Source organism: Silene latifolia, chromosome 11 (assembly GCF_048544455.1).
Source record: "Silene latifolia isolate original U9 population chromosome 11, ASM4854445v1, whole genome shotgun sequence".
In the NCBI taxonomy this organism is placed as follows: Eukaryota; Viridiplantae; Streptophyta; class Magnoliopsida; order Caryophyllales; family Caryophyllaceae; genus Silene; species Silene latifolia.
This window is the reverse complement of record NC_133536.1, coordinates 8,906,206-8,923,625: the sequence shown is the minus strand read 5'-3', so window position 1 is coordinate 8,923,625 and position 17,420 is coordinate 8,906,206. Positions and strand designations below refer to the sequence as shown.

General features: G+C 35.5%; 2 protein-coding genes across 2 annotated transcripts; both read right to left on the bottom strand.

Annotated features, from left to right (window-relative positions):
- Positions 1 to 335: 335 nt before the first annotated feature.
- On the bottom strand, positions 336 to 1,547 carry LOC141612844 (putative F-box/FBD/LRR-repeat protein At5g25850). The gene has a single exon (XM_074431593.1). It carries the CDS (start codon positions 1,545 to 1,547, stop codon positions 336 to 338), a length of 1,212 nt encoding a protein of 403 aa, XP_074287694.1.
- A 10,030-nt stretch (positions 1,548 to 11,577) lies between these two features.
- Positions 11,578 to 17,199, bottom strand: LOC141610937 (transcription factor MYBS3-like). Its single transcript, XM_074429249.1, has 3 exons — positions 16,266 to 17,199; positions 13,232 to 13,440; positions 11,578 to 12,339 (listed from the first exon to the last, which is right to left on the bottom strand). Exons 1-3 carry the CDS (start codon positions 16,621 to 16,623, stop codon positions 11,812 to 11,814), a joined length of 1,095 nt encoding a protein of 364 aa, XP_074285350.1. The 5' UTR covers positions 16,624 to 17,199; the 3' UTR covers positions 11,578 to 11,811.
- Positions 17,200 to 17,420: the final 221 nt, after the last annotated feature.

The window sequence follows — 17,420 nt, the reverse complement described above, 5'->3', positions numbered from 1 at the left end:
TTCCATAAAATAACACATTTGTTAGGAAATACGAGTACTATTTTACATTTACAGTAACTTTTATATGAAAGACAGATATGCTCAATGAAAAATTATAAAAATTAAAAATTATACCATAAGTTACTCTTACCAAGTGCAGAAGTGCAGAAGTGCTCCAATTTTTAGGAACATCATGATTCATGAAGAGCACTTCTCTTACCAAGTGCAGAAGAGCAGAAGTGCTCCAATTTTTATCAAATCATTCATTTTCTTATTCCCCCGTCGTCGTTACTGATTATGGTTAGTTGCTGCAAAATCATGGACTTTGTAAAAGCTTATCCTTGGAACTTTTCCGTCTATAACTTATATCCTCCTAAGAAATCGATTTCACAACCTGAAGTATCCTCGGCACACTTAAGTACAGTTTTGTGAAATTTGCCCAAGAAATCATCACTAGGACGAGTTCCATATCCACTGAAGACTAGTTTCTTTAAAATCGGAGCACTTCTCAACAACCATGTCACAAGATTCAACGTTTGTCCGTCTATTCGAACGATACCCATATGCAACTCCAAGTGCTTCACATGATCAACTAGCACAAATGTATCCTTTGTATCCCAGACAATATCGTAAAAGATAGAAAAATTTAAGACAATAACCTCTAAATTGGGATAATAAGGCGGCAGCCTTTGTTGTACAAATATTGCTTTAAATATTTCGGAGGAACCCAAAGATAATGTAAGATGGGTCATATTAGGGAACTCAAAGATAGTCTTGGTAGGATTACTGTAGAGCATCGTCGTTGAGACACCACTGAGTTCAAGAGACTTGAGGTTGGAAACAGACTCGGTCATCCGCATTGATAAACGGGGAGAATTAGCACTAAAGAACAAGTGGTCCAATGCTGGAGTATCGATGATAACCTCAATGTTCCCAAGGACCAGGTAGATATCTAGAATTATACACAATCGCTTCAAATTCTTACTCGATATTGACACCAACCCATTTCTACCCTTTGGCTTCTCAGTAAGGGAAAAGGACAGGTCTTCAAGTGACGGGCAACCAATTAATAGCCGTCCCAAAAATCCGTGATTAACAGAACCAAGACTAAGTTTCTTGGGGTTTGGAAGAACGATGGGATTTGAAACAAGCGGAACACATGACAAGTGAAGTGATACCAATGATTGAATTTGGAAAACGCTAGGCAGGCAAACTCGGTCACCAAAGGAAACATAATCAGATCTAATCTCGATGTGTTGTGTGTTACGAACACGTAGACGATGAGCCCATGAGTCTAAGATAAGCCTTACACAAGGTCTCTCATAGAGGGTATCGTCAAGATAAATACTAAAGGTGTTGGTAGAGGGTGTGGTGAATATGGTAAAGAGGTTATCAAGAATTTTCCAAAAGTCAGAAATATTGAACGTAACAGGTCCCAAATAATTAACCTTGAAAGTAGTTGCGGAAATATTAATGGCAGAGCTTCGAGGTCGAGGAACGTCGAGATGGGAGATAATCTCGGCGATAATTTCGTCAGGAAGGGAGCTCCAATTGTGTTGTAGTAGCATTGCTCTGCGTTTAAGTTGACCAGAATTAACAAATATGGATAGTCAAATTATCCAACAAAAACAAGCATATCCAAACTGCGAAACTGTAAAGTCCCCTCTCCGTCTCGGTCAATTGTTGTACTTTGGTTTTGGCACAAAGACAAGGAAGGAGGAGGGAGTCATTTACTAAATGACAAATGGAACAAATTGAGTGTAAATGATCAAATTGCTCATTAAGTTCATTCTTAAAATAGAAAGGACAACAATTGACCGAGACAACCAAAATGGAAAAGGACGGACAATAAATCACTGGGACAGAGGGAGTAGTAATAAAGTGAAATACGTAAACAAATAACCAGGAACGGAAAGACTAATTTTCTGGTGACAAAAGCTCATAACTTTACCAATTAACAATTAAACATCAGGTTATTTATAACGCAATCAATTAAAATTATCAAATCCTATTAACTTTACACATTAACTGTACAATTTAACACCTAAACTATTACGAAGTAATTCAATTCGATAAAATCCTCAACACAATTTAAATTAGGGAAAGAAATTAGGGATTAAAGTTTAATTAATTAACGGAAAATTCACATGGTACCCTTAAAGTTTACCACTTTTCCCATGGTATCCACCTTTTTATGTTTGTGATCAAGGTACCCTTAAGGTTTACTTTTTGTGCACAAGCTGCCCAAAAGTCTTACTTTTTATCCTCTCTCTTATAACATCGTTAACATTTAGCCATATTCCCTTTACCAACTTAATTAAAGCTAATGTTAATATTAAACACCTGAATTTTTTTTCCTAATTTCCTAATTATCCCATCCTTGCACCATTCTCAATCTATCATCCTCAAGTCCTCAACCCACCGCACATACACAACACATCATCGGTCCGGCCTCACTAATCCGAACACCGTCAGCTCTACCTTATTACATCCTACTCCAGTACTCCACCATCCTAATTCTAACAACAGCCCAAAGTGTAGTGTAGTTGTGAATCAACTGATCTTCAAAATATCACAATCACCCACAATTAAAATCGAGGGCAAAGAGGATGAATGAGTAAATAATACAGTAGCATATGTTGATTTACCAAAGTGCAAAAACTAAAGCAATATCAATTAGCAAGTATGGACTATGCAATATGTATCACTTTGTTCAACTATGAAGGGAAGTATCACTTTGTTCAAGTGGAACAATTGGAACAATTTGAGTGTAAATGATCAAATTGCTCATCAAGCTCATTCTTAAAATAGTAATTAAGTTGGGTTTCGCTGATCAACTGATGCCTGAAGAAATGGACCGTGGACGTCGCACGTCGTTGTCGAACGAGCGGTGGTAGAGTCGGCGCCGGCGAACGGAGGTCGATCGGAGGGGACGAGGGGTTGGTTTGGGATTTGAGTAAGGGGTTTGTTTTTTCTGATTTTGTTTATTTGATTGAATTTTGAGAGTGGGATTTAATACTCCCTCCAATTTCCTATTATCTTTCCTCCTTCTTTTTTCACACAAGTTTGATTATCTTCCCTCTTTCCTTTTTTGGTAAGTTTCATTCATTTTTTATTAATTGCTCTCTCCTAAAAAATCAACAACTCTCATTACTTTATCTATTCTTTATTCATCATTCTTTCTTTATTATTTTCTCTCACCTATAAATTTCACAACTTACAATACTTTATTCTACTTTATTCCTTCTTTCTTCCCATTTCTTAATTTTTGTGCTCAAAAGAAAGGGGAAGATATAAGGAAATAGGAGGGAGTATTACACTTTTACAGTCTGTCATCTTTTTTTTAAAACTACGATAAATGGGTCAATAAGTAGGACGGAAGGTGGGGGTCAACCAGTCCGTGTAATTTTAACGAGATATTGATCGCTATTGAGGGTAGGAGGGTGATAAGCGAGATGAATAATATCCTTACTGAAAAATTAGTATAAATCCCGTGCAATGTACGGTATATATAGAGTATTCATTTTGTAGAGTGTTATTTGTGCGGTATATATAGAGTCGGGGCCGTTTCTTAGATTTTAGGCCCTTGTGCGAAATCTTAAAACAGGGCCCTAATGCCCTATATTGTATTTTTCAACTTAAAGTATAAGTTTAATCCCAACTACTAAGGTATCTGAGCCCTATTAAATTAAGATGGCAGAAAGATGAGACAATCGTATTAAATTTATACTACCTCCTAACAATATATGAAATAGGAGTATTAAAAATTACAACAATGGTAGTCGAACCTGGGACGTCATACTACATCAAACACTTAACAGCACAATTAGAACCACTAGCCTGCGCTACATTGTATGTTAAAACCCATTATCAAAACATTCTTATCTAATTTTAGGTTTTTTCTCAGGCTTCCAAGACCAGTTTTGGGCCAAAATTTTTGGGGCCCTGTGCGACCTCTTGGGCCGCACACCCTCAAAGACGGACCTGTATAAAGTATTTATTTTGTAGGGTTGTTATTTATAATGGAAAACTAAAGTTATGAAAGGTGTATTTTTATGAAATCTATATTTTTTTTACCATAAACTTAAGGATTTTATTTGTAAATTTTCTCCAATTATTGTAATTAATTTTTTTTGTCACAAGGTTAATGAAAAATTTACCAACTTATAATTTATAATTTAACATCAATTTTCTTTTATTTTGATGAAAAAATTATAATTTTGAATTTAACTATAAGATTATATTTTAATGAAAAGATAATAGTTTGAAAAAAGAAAGTTTTACTTGTTTCTTTATTTAGATGGAAGCATTTGGAGGGAAAACCAAGAAAATTTTTATTTTCTTAGTAGTAAGGAGGATGTAGAACAGAAGTGGCCATTGAAGCACTTAATCAAATGCACCCTGTGAAAGCTCCGGACCTGATAGTATGAATGCGTTATTTTTTCAAACTTAATTGCATATTAGTGGATTGTCTGTAATTGGTACTGTATTAAATATTCTGAATGGGACACCTTTTCCGGGGGGATTAAATTCAACTCATCAAATTGTCCTTATTCCTAATGGGATGAAACTGTTCCTTGGTAATATCGTCTCGGAAAATCAAAGTGCTTTTACCACGGGTAGGTTAATAACAGATAATATTCTTGCTGCTTTTGAATTATTCCATGAAGAATGCCAAGAGTGTGGGGATCATATGGCTCTGAAACTGGATATGTCTAAGGCATATGACGTGTCGAATGGAATTTCTTGGAGCAAGTTTTGTGGAGGATGGGTTTTGTGGGGTCCTGGGTGAATAGAGTTATGGAATGTGTAAAATCGGTTAGCTACTCGGTGCTCGTTAATGGGTCAGTTCCGGCGGCTTTTACTCCAAATAGAGTTTAAGGCAAGGTGACCCGTTATCGCCTTATCTTTTCATTTTATGTGCATAAGCCATGTCTACTATGATTCGAGATGCGATGGTGTCAGGGTCCATACATGGGTGCGTGTTGCTCCTATGGCTCCAATGGTATCCCATCTTCCTTTTGCTGATGATAGTATTATTTTTGTGAAAGCCAATGGGAAGGAAGCGTGAGGCAAGTTCGTGATATCTTGATAAAATATAAAAAAGTCTCTGGTCAAATGGTGAGTTTAGATAAGGCAACTATTTCGTTTAGTAAGTGGACGGTGCCATCTCGAAAAGCTAAAGTGGTAGCGGTCATAGGGGTGCGAGAAGTGGGAGAACAAGGTACTCTCGGGCTGTCTATGGTGATAGGTCAGTCAAAGCAAGCCCTTATCAATATTATTCGTGATAAATTGTCGGAATTGCAGGGGTGGAAGGGTTTATTACTAAGTAAGGAAGGGAAGGAGATTTTAATTAAGGCAATTGCTCAAGCTATGTCCGCGTACGCTATGAGTGTTTTTAAGTTACCATTGCAATTTTGTAACAAACTATGTTCAGTGGTCTCAGCTTTTTGGTGGGGTGCGAAGAAAGGGAAGGGAAAAATCCATTGGGTCGCGTGGGATATGATGGCTCGACTGAAATGTAGGGGAGGATTGGGCTTTCGGGATTTCAACAAATTTAATATGGCTCTTTTAGGGAAGCAAACGTGGAGATTATTGACAAATGAGACGAGTCTTATGGCTCGTGTGCTAAAAGGGAAGTACTTCTATGATCGTTCCTTTATGGACGCGGAAATCGGGTATAACCCGAGCTATACATGGATCGGAGAAGTATCTGGGAGGCTTGAGAGGTGATAAAAGTGAGGGTAAGGAGACGAGTTGGGGACGGATAGAGCACTTCGGTGTGGCGGGATCCTTGGATTCCTAAAACCCAAACTCGTCGAATTATTTCTCCAATTAATGGTCATGGCCCAAATATGCAGGTGGCTGAGTTGATGCGGGACGATGGCACAGGCTGGGACATTGATAAGGTAAGCTCCATTTTCTCCCCTTTGAGAAGGATAAGATATGTAATATTCAAACTAGTGCATCTCGACCGGTTGACGGTTGATGTTTGGTGTTGGGATCTTGAGAAAGTTGGTGATTACTCGGCAAAGTCGGCTTATAAGATACTTGTGGGGGATTGTGAAGAGGATGAATCATCGGATTACTCTCGGAATAAATGGCTTTGGAATATGATTTGAAAAACGCTGGTTCTTCCTCGTATTAAAGTGTTTTTCTAGTAGTTGTGTCACGATGCCATAGCCACGAAGCGGAATATCGCCAAAAGGCTTAATGGTGTCGACATGGACTGCCCTTTTTGCCTTAATAACATGGAAACTTGTCTATATGTGGTTAGGGATTATGGGTGGGTGGATGATATTTGGGAGGAGATGGGCTTGGATGTCTCGATCGAAGGTGGGAATGAGTGGGTGAGGGGGTGGGTGGAGAGGATCTTTGCTGAGATGAGGGAGGATGATTGTGTTTATGACATGTTGCTGGGCGATCTGGGAGAGGCGTGACACTTTTATTTTTGAAGGGGAATTCAGGGAGGAGTGACAGGTGGTTAGGAGAGCAAAAGAAATTGTTCAAGAGATGAGAGGTGAAATAGGTTTTGGTGAGCGTGTGACGGAAGGAGTAGGGAATGGGGGCCAGAAAATGATGGCGGATGGAAGACGTGGGGAAAGGGACGGTGGGATTAGACAAGGTGTTGGGTGGAGGAGACCGACGAGGAGAATGATCAAAATCAATGTTGACGTCGCGATAGTGAAAGGAATTGGGGTGGGATTTGGAGTGGTGGCCCGAGATGGTGAAGGGGTAGTACGGTGGAGTGTAGCAGTTCATAGCAGTGATAAGTGGGGGGGTTAAGGAAGCAGAGGCTCATGCGGCAAGAGGAAGCAGTGGAATAGCTCCCCGTAGCCGGGTTGCGCTGCTTGATGCTCCTTGGTGGTTATCAACGAACTAAGGCAGAAGAAGACGGGAAAAAGTGATGCTCATTTAATTTATGAAGACATTTATTCTATTTGTAATTTGTTCCAAATTGTGGTCTTTTCTTTTGTTCGTAGGTGTTTTAATAGGGTAGCTCATATGTTAGTGCATGCTTTTCCTTGGTTGCTAACTAGGAGAATGTGGGTGGATGATATACTCAAAACATTGTTTATGTTGTTGCTATTGATTTAATTAATTTCTTTTTTTTTTTAAAAATACGTGCAGTTAAATAGCAAGAAAACAAAAAAAATAAATAGTTCTCGTGTGATAATTTTGACATAATAAATAATATCTATCCTTGTAATATACTCCCTCCAATGCACACCAAACTCCCTATTTGCTCTTTGGAGGTCAAAAATATAAATCTTTGAAAAATAAAACTTCAAATTTAATTCACAAAATTATATTTTTTGTGAAAATTTATTAGGTGTCTTGGGAAATTTGGTGTGTATTGAAGGGATTATTTTCTAAGAATAATTTAAGGAGTATTCCCTAAAATCCTTAATACTAGTTTAGGACCCGTGCAAAATTACATGGGCATACATAGAAAAATATATAAACGATCTTTTATAATTTTAGAATACAATATTATACTTCATATTATTTAAATGTACAACCTGTTACACAAATGAGTTACAATATTGGGAAAAGTTAGCTCACTCAAAAATCACATAGAAGATTATTGAAGAACATCTGCATAACACTTGTGATATTGTTACTACATTCAACGGTCTAGAACAAATAATATTTTATTTAATAGAATTGTCGATAATATTTAAATGACCACATTAAAATTCATTATCGCACATAAATTACACTAATGGATTCTCCAAATCATGTTTTCCACCCGAACCACCTTATTAGTCAATAAATAAACAATTCTACTAAACAAAAAAAATCTTGCTAGAAAATAATCCTGTATAGTAATCCTTCTAAACATCTGTGTGGGCCCTTTATAAAAGGAAATTTAGTGCACAAACCAACACAAATACAAAGACCATCTATATATATATATAAAAGAGAGTTTTTTCGAGCGATCTGAGAGCGTCCACATCATCAAAAATCAATTTAGGAAAGTATAATTTTTGATGTAAAAAATAAAGTAGAGAATCTTTTAATTATTATAATATGTATATTTCCTAAATTATATTCAAGTGATATTTCTAATTTTTATATCAAACTTTTACATTTCATTTGCCAAAAAAATACCGTTAAAAAAATTATGAAAATAATATAATTAGCTTTGTGGTAAAAAATGCTATCATTAGAGTATAAATTTCATATTATTTGCACATATTAAAGATGGTGTACTTCTTAATATGTAAAATTGTGTACTTTTTAGTATGTTTTGTCCCACATTGGAAAATAAGTAGGTGTAGTGAATATACTACATATAAATAGTAGAATTGTCCCACATCGAAAGATTAGTATAAGGTAGTGTGATCCTATGATTATATATAGATTGTTTTAAAGAGCTCTCTTAAGATTTTCTATTATTATCACTACGATATGATATAAAAAATAAAGTGGAGATTCATGATAACTACTCGGGAAAGAGTTAAGAACATGAACAAGAGAAGCAAAAATCACTTAATGTTGGTGTCACATAGACAACCTATAATGAACAATATTACAACATACACAAAGTTAAAGCACAATACAAAACCAAGAGTTTTACTAATGGTTGTCTCCTAAAACAGTACAAAACTAAAGATTTTACTAATGGTTGTCTTATGAATGCACTAATAGAGTGTTAATGTGTCGTTATATGTACGATATAGAGATCCCTATCTAATAATCGTTGATCGAGACTAAGTGGTTTTACCTTCAAAGAAAAATAATATGTATACAATAATGGTTTTTTTTTAAGAAGAGACATTTACTTCTTGGTATGTTATATGTTTCACATTGAAAAATAATGTATGCATGATGAACATAGTACGTCTAAATAATTAAATTATATATCTCACATCGAAAGAATAGTATATAAAAGATATGTACTTTTTAGTAGGGTGAAATTTAAATAGGAGGCATCCTAAAAGATATGTACTTTTTAGTATATTATATGTCCCACATTGAAAAATAATGTAGGTGTGATGAATATATTATGTATAAATAATAGAATTGTCTCATATATATACATTTTCTATATTATATTAAAGTGATGTTTATAATTTTGATATAAAAACTTTATATTTCATTTGACAAAAAAGTATCGTATGAAAATTATATAATTAGATGGTGACAAAAAAATGCTATCATTAGAGTGTAGATTCTATTATATTTTCTCATTATTAAATCGAGTTGATGTCAAAGTAGGTGCGAAAAAAAATGGTGTACTTAGTATGTTATGTGTCCTACATTGAAAACTAATGTAAGTGTGGTGAATATACTATGTATATATATATATATTAGAATTGTCCCACATCGGAAGATTACCATAAGGCAGGGTGATCTTATGATTATAAATAGAAGTCATAACCCAAAATCTTTTGAGTCTGTTAAGTATTGTCTTGGAGATCTCTTAAAGTTTATATCATTATTTTTTACCTATACATTTTATATGTCCCACATTAAAAAATAATGTAGGTGTGGTAAATATACTACGTTTAAATAATATAATTAGAATTGTATTAAAAAAAATTCTATTATTAGAGTATAGCTTCATATCATTTGCATATATTTTAATTATGATAAAAAAAATAGAAAACAAACGTATGAATATTAATAGATAATATAGTATTTGCTTATTATTAAATCGGGTTGGAGTCGAATTAGGTTCAAAAAATATGGTGTACTTTTAAATATGTTATTCGTCTCACATTGAAAAATAATGTAGGTGTGATAAATATATACTACGTATAAATAGTTGAATTGTCCCACATCAGAAGATTATCATAAGGTGAGGTGATCCCATATTTATAAATAGGATTTATCCTTGGAACTTAGGTATCACCCCAAATATATTGAATCTCTCAAAGTATACTTATTATATAAGAGACTTTAAACATAATCTTGAACTAAATGTTAAATTTTTAAAGTTGTAACATTTTTTTAGGTGGGAGGAAGAGCGATAAAATGGTAAATATTATAACGAAAATTTTTCATTGTACCCTCGAATTTTGGTAGATTATACATAATACCCCTAATTTTAAGTTTCTACATATAATACCCTTGTGTTTAATTTTTTCATAATGTCGTTACACCTATGAGTAACTGAGCATGTCATACTATTTGTGTTTTATTATTTAGGTATTAAATGTTAGTTTATTAAATAAAATATAGAATTAGGAATTGGATGATGAACTGTTTGTGTAATAGATAACAAAAGAAAAAGGAGTCACAAGTCATATGAGTAATGACGAAAGTTGTCAAATGGTATTCTGGGAAAGAAAAAAGGTGAACACATGGGTATTATTTGTAGAAACTTAAAATTAGGGGTACCATGTGTAATCTATCAAAGTTCAAGGTTACCATGAGAAATTTTCAATATTATAATGATATAGTTAATTAAATTTTCATTTAAAAGAGAGAGATATCCGTACCAATAAAACAAGAAAGGGGATATTATTCTTTAATTGTTATTTTATTAACATGCCATCAAACTTAACGTCCATTTAACAGCCTTTACATTAGGGGGTACCATAGGCAAAAAAGTAGAACCTTAAGGGTACCATAGGAAGATTTTTAAAAGTAGGGTAACATGGAAAATCTGACAAAATTAAGGGGTACCACGGGACATTTCCGTATCTCAATTATGATAAAAAAAATGAAGAAAAACAACGTACAAATATTAATGGAGAGTACTTAATCATATTACTAAATTTAAATATAACTATTATATATAATGAGTAGCAATTGTCCGTATTCGGTATTCGGGATCTGGTTGGATGTCGAACTAAGTGCAAAAAAGATGGTCTAATTCTGAGTATGTTATTTGTCCCATATTGAAAAACAATGGAGGTTTGATGAATATATACTACGTATAAATAGTAGAATTGTCCCACATCAGAAACATAATCCAAGTTTGGTGAATATATTACTTATAAATAGTAGAATTGTCCCACATCGAAAGATTAGCATAAGGTGGGGTGATTATATGATTATAAATAAGAGTTAACCCACGTATATATTAATATCTTTTTTTTTGAAAGAGATATTTTAATAATATGTAAACAAATCATTAGACATAGAATGTAAACATTAAACTGTTATAACATTTTTTTTTCATTATAAATAAGTTAATTACCCCGTTGCAACGCACGGGCATTCAAACTAGTCTTATAATGTGAGACGGTTTTTTAGTGTTTAAATACTCATTTATTACACTCAATAAATGAGTGTTTCTATCGCTTTCAACTGTCAGAAAAAAAAAATGAGTACCTCTATCTACAAAAAGATTGTCTCATATTGTAAGACGATCTACCCAATAATTACTCTCTCCGTTCCGGTCAATTGTTGTCCTTTAGTTTTGACACAAAGACCAAAAAAAAAAAGTCAATTACTAAATGACAAGTGGAACAAATTGAGTGTGAATGATTAAATTGCTCATCAAGTTCATTCTTAAAATTGAAAATATAACAATTGACTGAGTCACCCAAAAATGGTAAAGAACAACAAATGACCAGGAAACCGGGAGTATTAGAGATGGGAGTAAGAAAGAAAATAAAAAAAAAACCATAGGAACCCAACTACAAAAACTTACAAGAAAGATGGTATACAAAAAGAAAAGGAAATTTAGCTCCCTCTGTTTTTTCCAGTTATGTGAAGATTCTAAATGTAAATAGGGAGAAAGAATGTGAATGAACTAATGAAATTTAATCCAACATGTTCCATTATAATTATAAACTAAAAGACATGAATAAAGCTTCAAAAATCCTAAAAACTATAGTAACTTCTTCGATATTTCCATCTTTTTTTAAATATTCATACAGCTTGAATGACACTACTACTACTGTTTTTCCCTTCCTGGAGTTCGGAGCTAGTGCCAGCAGGAGCACTGGCATGAAACGCTGATTGTCGAGATGAAGGTCCGAGTAGACTCAGAGATAGTTGGGGTTGACCAGCTAACCCGTTCTCAGTCTCACTGAGATTGAGCTGAGACATACCCACTAGATGGTCAACATTGGCTGGGTCTGTTCGGTGAACCGGGGTGGGTTTTAAGACCTGATGGTGTAAGATTTCAATTTCGGGTTGGATTGAATTCTGTTTCCAGGATGATGGTGGATATGGAATGGGAATAAAGAAAGTCGGGATAGGAGGCGGTAATGACGGGATTTCCTGGGTTTCTTGTACTTCTTCGGTGGGTGTTGTTTCCATGGGCTCACTCTCGGTGCCCAGAGAGAGATCTAGGGATGGTAGAGCATTACAACTATCGGTTTCTCTCAGAATGAGTTGGGGAGGTGATGATTGTTCTTCAGGCACATTCTCTTGCCCTTCTGGCCCTTCAGCTACCTGGAAAATAAAATAAAAACAAATGTCAACATGGTTCAAAACTTGCGAGTATCAAAGTGGGACTCAAAACCGTCTGAACTGAACTTGAATGGATCTGAACTGAACCGAACTAAAATAATGAGTTAATTTGTGAAGAGAAAAGTTGAATTGAACTGAAATGAACCGAAATTAAGTCACTTAGGTATCATATGAGGTTGAGATATAGGTAGTTAATTAGTTTCAAAACCTACACGCGTCTTATACCATACTACGAAATTCCATATATCGTACATTGTCTCCCCGTAGCACATAGAGTAAACTAGATATCACAAGCAAATACTCCCTCCCATAATGTTGTGTACTTGACTTAAATTGTTCATATTTTCTTTCGGATCGTGTTTTCAGGTGAGGCATGTGCAAGTAGGGCTGTGGGAATTTTGACAAGAGTTATTGCCCCCGAAAGAGACTACTTAACAGAAAAGGAAATCTAAACAATCTAATGTGATGTTCCCCAAAGAAAAAAGGACAGAAGAGCAATCCAACAGAACCGAGCAAGTACAAATGAGACATTCAAAACCTAAGCTCACGATTTTTACGCATTTTTACAAGTAGCTCTTGAAAACTATAGTCTTTATTATCTGTTCCAAACAGTGAGTTATGTCATGGGCTTCATGGGTCACGACCATCACGTGATTCCCGTCTTACCAAAATAAACCGAAGTCCTAACCCAGGAACTCATGTTCACTTAAAAAGTATCAACCATTATTTTGAAGTCCTGAACATTGAACCATATTAGACCTTGCTTAAATTTACAACTTCCATGAAATTTTACATTCCACATGATAATCAGAATAAACAGAAGGCAAGAGATGAGTCGAAACAGAAGTTATACAATGAGATGGAGAACACTAACCATATCTGGGACCATGTCAAAAAGACTTGACCTCCTCTTTCTACGAGTTGCATTACTCTGACGGATAAAATATTTCTGGGCATGGCTCGCCACCTGGGTAGGTGTTCTCGAAATTACATAAGTTCTTGCAATTCCTCTCCAATCTCCCTTACCCAACTTCTGAAGACCGATTAAGAAAAGACGATGCTCCTCTTCCGTCCAAGGTTTACCTGAAAGAAAATTCCGAAGTAGGTAAATAACAGGTGAGGAAATTGATATGATGGAACTTCTGTGCACACTATGCACGCAAATCAAGTCATCACAGTCCCTCAAAGCATCAAAAGAGATCAGAGTATCTCCAAATTCATTGCAACTCCCAGATTGGTAACACCATAAACAACATTACCCAGTGCCTCAAGCCCGTCGCCTAGGGGGGCGGTGGGTATGAGGGTTAAGGCCTTAAAAGGGAGTTACATGTACTTTGCCTTGCCCGTATGTGAGAAAACACATGGAGACTGTTTTTGACTGACTCATAAACATAATGATAATTCTGCTAAGAATTGCATAGTCCGGCTGTTGCTTTATTACCATCCCTTTCAGGCGAGTAATAAGCTTGTTCTAAAACAGAATAAGACCCCTTAACGTGGAATTGCATAGTCCGGCTGTTGCTTTATTGTCAAATGAATAGTAACAACCCCACCAGCACATACTGCTCTCATTGCGACCAGAGAGTTTCTCATAAACCACGAGAAGCAATGTTAAAGATTCACAGTTTATATAAAACGAGTATCAGCAAATAATCCCTTGCCGGGATCATGATTTGAGAAAATGTCTTTGAAATCACAAAGGATCTCATGCGCAATCAATATTACTGTATTAGACAATGTCAAGAAATGAGAGGCAAATTTGACCCAAGTCCCCACTTGACCATGAATATTTTGCAGCACAATTCAGTTTCACCACAATATGATAAATCCCGATCTCCAGAAATTACCACTGACAATGATAATGCCAAGACACCAACATAATACGATAAACCTGTACTAACAGCAATCATAGTAGCAACCATAACAAAACATGTGAATATAAATGCTATGAGAACAAAGTTACAGAAACAAAACTTCCACAAACTTAATTGTCACCCTTTTCATGACTAAGAAACAATCCCCGGTAAAAGCCGCCTTATTTTGACTGATTTATAATGCACCCAACTCAAGTATCGGACAAGTTTTAACTACACACACATAAAACTATCACCTACCAACCTAACCAAAAACCAATTAAATCCATATCCCCGCCAAACCAAACGACTAAAAGACAAAAACTAATTATTCCCTCAATAATGCACTCGTAACCTGAAAAATCAAATTTATTATCGTCACAAACATTATTGACCTAAACAACCACAAGCCAATCATAACCAATAAAACTTTCACAAACTTAATTGTCACCCTTTCATGACTAAGCAACAACGCCCGACGATAAAAGTCACATTATTTTTCTACACGGCTTCACTCGATATTGACTAATTTATAAAGCACCCAACATCAAGTAAAACAGGCGATAAGTGTCCAAGCTACAACTCGTCCAAGTCAAAATCTTTTTATTTGTATCTTTTTGTTGAATGCCTATTTTGTTTCCTCTAGAGAGTCCGTATTCAGGGAAGCTATAACTAAGTACCCAAAAAAACTATCACCTACCAACCTAACCAAAAATCAATTCAATCCATATCCCCGCCAAACCAAATGACTAAAAGACACAAATTGATTATGCCATCAATAATGCACTCGTAACCTGAATGATCAAATTATTATCGTCACTAACATTATTGACCTAAACAACACAATCCAATCATAACCAGAAAAACCTCCACCTAGTCCAACACAATGGAATTGACACAAACCTACATGCATTACAAGGTCCCCACATGACCATAACCTCAAACCCAAAGAAAAGACCACAACATGACCCTGCAACTTGTTAAAGCCACTCTTTCTCTACATGCAAGCAACAACACAAACCCACTTGGTTTATGATAAGGTGCTATATCCATAAAACTCTTGCCTCTATTTATCAGGACCACATGTATATCAGGCAATTGAAAAGTGTTAAGGATGCTCTACAGTCTAGAATCAATGCACATACGGCTTTAAAGCGTAATAACCCACCACCAACACCGCCCTCCTATCAAACACGATCATTAAACTAATCCCTTACGTGGATCACCTGTGCTCCCTAAAATGCCAAAAGGCCTCCTAACCATACTAAAATTATTCGTCATCCATTCATTGTTTATCCAACATAACTCTTCCTAGATTTGTTCCCCACCTACTCGTTTATCACCCCACGTATTTTTTTTCCGATAAGAAAATAAGGGTCAACTTAACCTATCTCATTCTTTCGGATGTATTCCTGGTGAACATACAAATTCACAAACTTCGCGACTTTTACACCGTTTTAATCTCATTGATTAAGAAGACGGGTAATTCACCCATCTTCGATTGGTGGGTAGCTTTACAACTCAAAAGGAAAATCATGACTTTCTTAAAAGACAGGGCAACTCCGATCAGCTAGCTTAGATGGCAAGGATCATAAACCTTAAACTAAGAAGCATATACACCTAACATTCCTTGACTAACACTTCTCCTCAGTTCATTCATTCACAAAAATAACCCGAATTTACGCCGAAATTATGGGCCTTCTAACAGATTGCTCCATGTCATTTTCAAATAAAATGTAAACTTGTTTGAACAATCAACATGCAAATACAATCACTTCAACATAAATACACAAAAAAAAATATTAAATTACTAATGATCAACTTTATCCATTAACACACATAAATGTATAATCAAAATAAAAAAAATTCAACAAAATTAAAACTTTCCACTCCTATTTAAACACCCATTATTTATCGATATTGGCGTATATCGAGATTTACCCAGTGCGCACCTGGTAAAAAGGTATCGAAACCTCGATATCCAAAAAAAAAAAAAAAAAAAAAAAAAAAAAAAAAAACTAATCTTATAAAAAAAAAAAAAAAAAAAAGACCAACCTTTTTTCCTCTCACCACGACGATTAGAAGAAGAACAAGACACATGATGATTCGGATCATCAGACAAATACCCATCACGAACCGGGTCATGGGCAGGCGAACCGGGTTGGTCCGGCTGCGGTGACGTAGCAGCCGAGGATGGTGACGCATGATTATTATTATAATAATGAGATAAATTGCCCATACTTGCACTTTTCTTCATGAACGACCCATCTGTCAACCTTACACCGAACAACCTCACCCCGCCGCCTCCACCGCCATGACCACCACCGTTGGCGGTGGTGGCGGTGGGTGCACGTGTAGGACACGTGCGAGAGTTGTGACCATTGTTGGAGCAATGAGAACACCGCCTTGTCATTAAAAATAAAAATAAATTAAGAAAAAATTGGAAAAGATTGGATTTTTTTGTGTTTTTTGAGGTTGGTTTTTTTTTTTTAGATTTGCATGTGGGTGGAAAACTTTGAAGTGGGGTTTGGAAAAAGATTGGATTTTGTTAGGTCGGTTTGTGTTTTAATTATCTTTTGATTAATTAATTTGATAAAATGATTTGATGATTTGGTAATTTGGTGATGGGGATTTTGATGGGTTTATAAGGGGGATTAGGGGATTGTTAAATAGCCGATTTTTATATGAGACGGTTTTATGAGACGTACTTTAGGGGGTGAGTGAGGGATTATATATGTGGGGGAGGAAATGAGGATTATTGAGGAAGGGGGGATTAGTGGATAGGAAATCAAAGGAGATTTTGGGTTAAGGGAAAAAATGAGGAATTTAAGGAAAGGAAATGAAGAAAAAACGCGGTTGTGTGATATTGTTATGTTGTTTGGTGTTTATGTTAATGTGGTTGATTGGGTGAATAGATTGGACTTTTTGAGTGCTTTGGGTTGTATTTTGTGGAGTGGGTGTAACGTGTGAGGAGGGCTTTTAGGGTGGGATAATTTGAGGATTTTTTTGGGATTTAAGGTGGGGAATTAATTTTATTTTTGGATTTCTCGGATATAAGGTTTCTTTTTAACTCGAATAAATATTACATGTTCGACTTTTTGTGCAGACAAAAAACCGAATAAAATGATAATAACATGAGTATGTCCAAAGTTGGCCAACGATGCGGGCTAGCTTGGCCCAACGGGCCAAACAATGGTAGCCCGCCCAGTT